Source organism: Hipposideros armiger, unplaced genomic scaffold (assembly GCF_001890085.2).
Source record: "Hipposideros armiger isolate ML-2016 unplaced genomic scaffold, ASM189008v1 scaffold_712, whole genome shotgun sequence".
NCBI classification, from domain to species: Eukaryota; Metazoa; Chordata; class Mammalia; order Chiroptera; family Hipposideridae; genus Hipposideros; species Hipposideros armiger.
Genome location: NW_017732062.1, coordinates 107,880 through 115,206, shown reverse-complemented (window position 1 = coordinate 115,206; position 7,327 = coordinate 107,880). Strand labels below are relative to the sequence as shown.

The window sequence follows — 7,327 nt, the reverse complement described above, 5'->3', positions numbered from 1 at the left end:
ACGATGGTTCTGTGGAAGTGATGTATGATCACAGGACCTATCTTTAGGGGAAGGACCCTAAGTGAGGCTGATGGGGACACCCTCCCTAGAACAGAATGAACTCCACGGAGCCCTATCCTGCTGTCACACTCCGGAAACTGTGGCTGTGATGCCCCCTGAATTCATCCTCAGTGGTCACAGGGGCAAGACTGTTTAGTGTGAGGGAGCAACATCACATCAGAGGGGAGGAGTCTCTTATACTCTAAAGTTTCAAGCTGTAGACATGTGAGAAAAGAGCTGACCATCCACTTGAGTGAAGATGGGACCCCATGGTATCTACCCTGCCTCTGTAGTCATCCCTGGGAGATCCCAGACAAGGATGGCCTGTAGTCTCAACAGCTCACTTCATACACTGGGGTCCAAGGGAGATGGTAGTTTTGGTCTGAAGGGGCCAGGTTGAGATCAGCAGTGGACAGAGTGACCAGGCAGTCCAGGATTCCACATGGAGACACAGAGTAAGGACTAAAAGGAGATATGATTTGGTCTCAGGGGGACAGCCTCATTTAGCATGGGGGAGGTGACCCAGACTCTGTCAAATGCCTAGGTAATCAACCTGAGTGAGCACTAAAGGGACCACCCTCTTCAGAACAGAAATGGCTCTATAGAACCCAACCACACCTGCCTGCTGTCATCCCTGAGAATTCTCAACCTGGTTGGCTGGCTGCACCCCAGGAAACAGTCAGAATTCCTCCTTCACGTTCTTGCGGGGACATAGAAACCAGAAAGTCAGGAGACCTATGAGGCCCTTATAGAACTGTCAGGAGAGGTCCATGGGAGGCAGCTTTTATCAGAGCCACCACAGTGGAACTTAGCAGCTGAGGTCACTCACATCTGCCTTCTTTCCCTTAGGCAGCGATTCCCCATTGCCTGCCTTCTTGTTCACACTCCTCATTACTGCCCCCCACAGGAGTCGTCATGTCTTTTCGTCAGAAGAATCTGCAGTGCTCACCTCAACAATCCCTTCGGTCCCACAGTGAGATGCTGGGCCTGGAGACTGCACAGCTCTCCGAGGCCCTGGAGGAGACCCATCTCTCCTCGCATCCCCCAATGCCTGGCAATTCAAAGGGGGCTCCCGATGCTGGCATACCTAGAGCTCCTGACGATGCTCAGAGTTTCTACTCATCTTCCACTGCCGTCAGAGCCACCTCATCAAGCAAATCATATACAGGCTCCAGTAACCAAGAGGAGGAAGATAGCGCCTTACAGGCTGGGCCAGACCCCAGGAATGTGCCCAGGAATGCTCTAGATAAGAATGTGGCCTTGTTGGTGAATTACATGCTGCTCAAGTATCAAAGGAGAGAGCCAGTAACCAAGGCAGCTATGTTGAAGAAGGTCACGAAGGGGTACAAACACCACTTCGTTGAGATCCTCCAGAGAGCCTCTGAGCGCCTGGAAATAGTCTTTGGCCTTGATATGAAAGAAGTGGATCCCATCAACCACTACTATGGTCTCCTCATCAAGATTGGCCTCACCTATGATGGGATGCAGCATGGTGAAAAGGGCGTGCCCAAGACCGGCATCCTGATACTCATCTTGGGTGTGATCTTCATGAATGGCAACCGTGCCACTGAGGAGAAAATCTGGGAATTTCTAAATTTGTCAGGGCTGTATCCTGGGAAGAAGCACTTCATCTTCGGCGAGCCCAGGGAGCTCATCACCAAAGTATTTGTGAAGGAAAAATACCTGCAGTACCAGCAAGTGGCCGACAGTGATCCTGCGGAATTTGAATTTCTGTGGGGCCCGAGAGCCCACGCTGAAACCAGCAAGATGCAAGTCCTGGAGTTCCTGGCCAAGATTCATGAGACTGACCCAAGTTCTTTCCCATCGCAGTATGAGGAGGCTTTGCAAGATGAAGAAGAGAGGGCCCATGCCAGAATTTCAGCCAGGGCTGTCTCTACCTCCGTGGCCGCTGCCAGTTTTCACACCAAGCCTAGCAGCGGCTCCCACACTTAGGGAAGTCAGGGATAGTTTCCTTATGCATTGTTGGAAGAGGCAGTTAGTGGTCATAGAATTTAGGCATGAGATGGAGCTGAAAGGGACACAGCACATATGCCTGTGTTCCTATTCTGTATGTGTAACTTGAAAATGTATTCTTTTATTTTTTGACATACGAATTGTTCAAATGTGTTTTTTGTGTGTAGATTTAATTAGCTTTAAAATCTCCAAGTTTATGAATGATATTGGTCACGCATTTGATGATCTAATGAGGTTTCATAGGAAGAATTTTGTTGTTTTGGAAAACGAATTGGGAAACCATCTCTTGTTGTCATCTGGAGTAAAATAACATGTCATTTCTATAGGCATTTACTGGAAACGTGAAAGAAATGTTTTAAGATAGCTGGGTGCAAGAAATAGAGACCAAATAAAAGATTGTTAATGTATTGCCATCTTATACCTTTTATGTTTTGTTTTGTAAATTTAAATGATACATGCTTGAATTTGCTTAACTTGTTTGCAAATGTGTAAGAAATAAATCTTGATAAATGAGATCCTTACTATTCCTTTTATTCCCCAAATTTTATTGAAAATTTGCTATCTCGACATCACCACATTAGTCCTCAAGATTCTAGGATAAGCAAGGCCTAGGACCTGCCCTTATAATGTTTACTTACAGAATTGGCAATTCTATAATAATAATATTGGTTTATCTTCTGATATCTAGAGGGCAAGTGTAAGACGGAGTTCGCAGGAGAGTGGAGGTGTTCTATATGAGACTGTCAAGCATAAATGCCCTGAGGAAGGAAATTGAAGGCTTGGGGAAGCTGAAATTCCTTCAGTGAGATTTTATCTTACATTAAATTTGGATGTAGGGCAAGAAGAGGCTGAGGGCATGGTGATCAGGGATCAGACCTACAGATGGTGGGCCTCGGAGTTTCGACTTGAAACCTGGAGTGGAACATTGTTCATGATTACTTTGGGGTCATGGTTCAAAAAGAGAAATCTCCACTGCGGCAGGAATGGATGTTGTCCTGTGATCTTGCCCCTGTGCCATTAAAAACTACTTTTTTTTTTTTTAGATTTCATTTTTCATTGGGGAGTTGGAGAAGGGGGACAGTGTAGGGGAATTGGGGAAGGGGAACAGCCAAGTTATTGTTCTTCAGTCTTAGTTGTGGAGGGTGCAGCTAGCTCAGCTCCGAAGTCTAGTCGCCATTCCGCCGCCCGTTGGCTCCTTTCAGCTGCTCACTTCAAGGTGCCGTGTTCAATCTTAGTTGCGAGGGGTGCACTCCACCATCCCATGCAGGAGTTGAACTGGCAACCTTGTTGTTAGGAGCACGTGCTCTCACCAGCTGAGCTATCCTGCCACCTGTTCGCAGCTCAGTGGCAGCTAAGCTCGGGCGCAGCTCACTGCTCCATGTGGGAATTGAATCCGCGACCATGTTGCTCAGAGCTTGGGCTCTTAACCAACTGAGCCACTCCAGCTGCCCACATACTAAGTCTTTTATGCACATCATGTTCAAGGAGTTTTTGAAAGGTAACAGTGACTTTCCTGAGGTGAGAAACCTTAGGAACCACTGAGTTATCCTTTGTTTCCCTGGGCTGGGAGAGTCAGAGATGACTCCTTTTAAGGGGTATTTTAAATAGGTTATTTTAAGTGTAATTTGTCATAGTATAAGAAATGCTTATAGTTTTTCTGGGTGTGAAATTAGTGAAATTAATGGTGGTTAGAATGGAACAGAAGCTAAGGCGGTAAGGGATTCATCCTTGAAGAAATTCTAGGAATTTCGAGTTGGCATCCAGCTGGAGAAGAATTTCCTTGCCTATTATTAAAGAACACAACTTTGGGAGATATATATTTACTGTGGTTTACTAGCTAAGCAGCATTTTGGTTGGTCTGATATTCCATGTCCTGTGGTGCTGTATATTCTATGAGACGCACTGGATTTTAAAAAATCACGTAGGTGAAGGTGGTAGGGTAGGTGGTGAAAATCATCACAGTGATAACTGCCACTCATTAAAAACCTAAGTTATGCCAGGTACTGTGTCAGATGCTTTATATTCATTGCGCTCTCTAACAGTTAAATATGACAGGACTTATCAAGCTCTCCTCAGATGAAGAACCTGCAAGTTACAAAGCTTGGGAATGTGCCTGAATTCACAGGTCTGGTATGTGACAGAGCCGAGGCTAGACTTCTGGTCTGAATTCTTCTAGAGCTCACTCTGTTCCACTCCTGCAGCCTGTGGCCCACCCTCTGTCTCTTGATTCATTTCTCTCCATGACTCCATAATGCTTCTTGGGATAAAAAGGGCCTTGAACGCAAAGTACTAAAAGCACATGGAAAGAAGAAAGGTACAAACGATGAATACAATTTTGGCATTGTCCGTGGGCTTCATTTACCGTGGATCTGGCTGTGCTTAAACCCGGGGAGCTGACTTAGACCAGGGGCTGGCATTTTTGTCCAGCTCCAGCTCTTTTGTGTGTGGAGGCTCAGAATGTCACCCAGAATATGCCACTTTGGCATATTGATTATTATGCATTAGAAGTACTTGAGAGACGGCTAGTACAGAAGGGACAAAGCTGAGAGTGCACATATTCTTAGTGCAAAAATTCTAAAAATATGGCAAATCACAATCTCCGCCTTTATAATATTCCTTCATAATTCAGCCACATTCTTCAAGATAGCCACAACGAACAATCTAATACATTATTTTAAAGCTAATTCTAGGCTTTGTCATGTAGATGTATTATAAAAATACATTTTGATTTTAAAACAATGGGTAATAATATACATATTATTCTGCCATATATCTTTCCCACTTAGCATGAATGCAGGATCTTTCTAGGACAACACATATATAAATACACTTCACTATTATAACTGCTCCCATAGCATGTATGTGCCATAATTAATTTAACCATCTCCTTCTGATGGACACATAATTTGTTTCCCATTTTGCTATGACTTATAGAACTGAGATATTTTTAACATGACTAACTGGATTAAAATCTATCGTTCTGATAGCAAGGTAGAAATTGGGTTAAAGTGCAGAGTATGTGAAGATTGTAAATTTTTTATAAATATTGCAAAAATTACATCCCCAGAATACTCTTCCAATTCACATTCTCACAGATTAATGCATGTGAATACCATAAACACACACATATATTTTAGAAATCAAAAGTGCTTAATTTGAGAAACAAGGATTTAGTCAAAATGACCAGTTGATGGGGATGGAGCCAGATAGGACACTTAAACTTAGTGAGGGATGACAATCTGGGGAAGGAGCAATGTCCAGGGTCCACGAAAAACATCACATATAAATTCAAGTCCAGAGGGCCAAGAGCAGGCTGGTAGTCAGCATTCTGAATCCGGAGATCAGTGTATGATGGAGAAAGGATCAAAAGGACTGAAAGTGGGGAATCTGGATGGAGAGTCCAAGACAACTTGAATGAGCTTGGGAAATTTCTGAATCACCAATAATAGCTAGAAATTATATGGTTACCTGAATGGGGAGGTCTACTGGATGAAAAGACTTGGAATACACACCATCCCATAGAATTCCCCCACCTACTGTTATGCCAACTATAGCTGTCTTCTGCGTCATCCAGTAATGTTACCGGTGGATTCTGGGAAAGCTACATGTCTTGACCACCCTGGTGGTCCACTGAACCTTTGCCAGCGCATCAGGGCTGGTATCGGTCTTGATTCCTGCTGGCAATGGGTGTTGTGTCCCAGTGTACACTGGGCCCTCTCCAGTAAGTTCTGGGCAACATGAATGTTAATGAATAATGGCAGAGTTGAGACAGGCCAGAAGTACCAATGAGCAGTGGAAGGCGGCATGCAACTGCAAGAAGGAGGAAATTTGAAAGGGGCTACCTAGGTTGATATTCAGATAAAGGGCTAAATGTGGACATGTCTTCTAAAGAATAATCCAGTTGATGTCCCCAACACAGACTACTTTGCATGTTTCCTGAGTTTGTGACGCACCAGACAGTAGGTATCTTTTGACTGTGATCACTGCTCTACTGCTTGGGAGACAGGGTTAAGCTAAGGTGCAGAAATTTACAGATTTGATTCAGAAATCTGTGTTAATTGTACTCTCTTTTTTTAACTGGCTTTTTAACTGATGGGGTTGTGAAGAGTCCAATGCAGAAAGTATGATATGCCATCCTATTGTGAGCATTCCCAATTCCAAGACAGTAGTTGAGCCTGCAGCCATCACATGCTGCTCAAATACCTATAAATATCATGTATAATGTGGGCAATTTTTGTCTTTTAATTAATTAGTTTATTTCTAGTGCCCATTAAGATATCAGATCATTTTACTTGTCATATTCATCTGCAACATGATTTAAGTTGCCAATTTCCATTTGTAGGAAGGAAATTTTGAAAATCATAGTAGATTCAATGTAAACTATTATTAGTTGATAGCCCTGGAACCCACATAACCAACCCTGAGACCTTAGGGAAGACCATAATGACATAATTTTGTCATTATGTTTAATGACAAAAAGACATTGAACACATCTGTTATACCAAACTCGTATTTCATGGAGTGGTAGTGAGAAGTAGATGAGAAGGGAAACTGTTCAAGGGAAGGAAGGAAAAAAATGGAGTCTCTATTCTGTTGTAAAAGATATGTTTCTATTTTAATACTGGGCTTCTGTGTAAATTTTGTTTTAAAAAGAAAAACATACAACAGTTCACCTTTTAGAAAAACAATATCAGAAAAACAAAACAAAAACACTGAATAGCATGATCACCATTTTTTCTGGGGCCAATACTTTATATTTCCATTACTGGCACATACCTATAAAAACACTTTTTCAATTCTAATAGCTACTTTTTGCGATTTTTCTCTATGCTAGAGGGTTGTTAAGAATGACATTCAATGACTTAGGCACTGTCATTTCATGGTGTTGGTTCACAGGGGAAAATTGTGCCAAACATTCCAGTTAGCAATTTCCCAATAAGTTTTTTTTTTAATGGAACTTAAAGTCAAAGGTTGTTGTAATTGATACTTTATATCACATTTATTTTTAATTTGTCCTTCAAAGAAACTTATCCTACATTTGTGAAAAATAAAAGCCATATCTGTAAAATATCATCTGTAGTCTTAAAGCATGAGCATTGTTTCTAGTAAAAAGGTCAATGAGGAACAAAAGCATGTTTCCATTTAAATATGCTTTAATTTGATGTTTAACACCACTGTTAAAATTTAAGTTTAGACATTAACTAGCATTCATATCACTTTTTTTTTAAAGATTTTTATTGGGGAATTGGGGGGATGGGAACAGCGCTGGGGAATTGGGGGAAGAGGAACAGACAAGTTGCTGTCTTTTTGTTTT

The 7,327-nt window shown here is 42.3% G+C and overlaps 1 protein-coding gene across 1 annotated transcript; it reads left to right on the top strand.

Moving 5' to 3' along the window:
- Nucleotides 1-954: 954 nt before the first annotated feature.
- Nucleotides 955-1,992, top strand: LOC109373359 (melanoma-associated antigen B16). Its single transcript, XM_019627123.1, has one exon. It carries the CDS (start codon nt 955-957, stop codon nt 1,990-1,992), a length of 1,038 nt encoding a protein of 345 aa, XP_019482668.1.
- The last annotated feature ends 5,335 nt before the right edge of the window (nt 1,993-7,327 follow it).

What these genes read in the sequence shown, in the direction of transcription:
- LOC109373359 (XM_019627123.1), top strand. Translation starts at nt 955, where the DNA reads ATGTCTTTTCGTCAGAAGAATCTGCAGTGCTCACCTCAACAATCCCTT.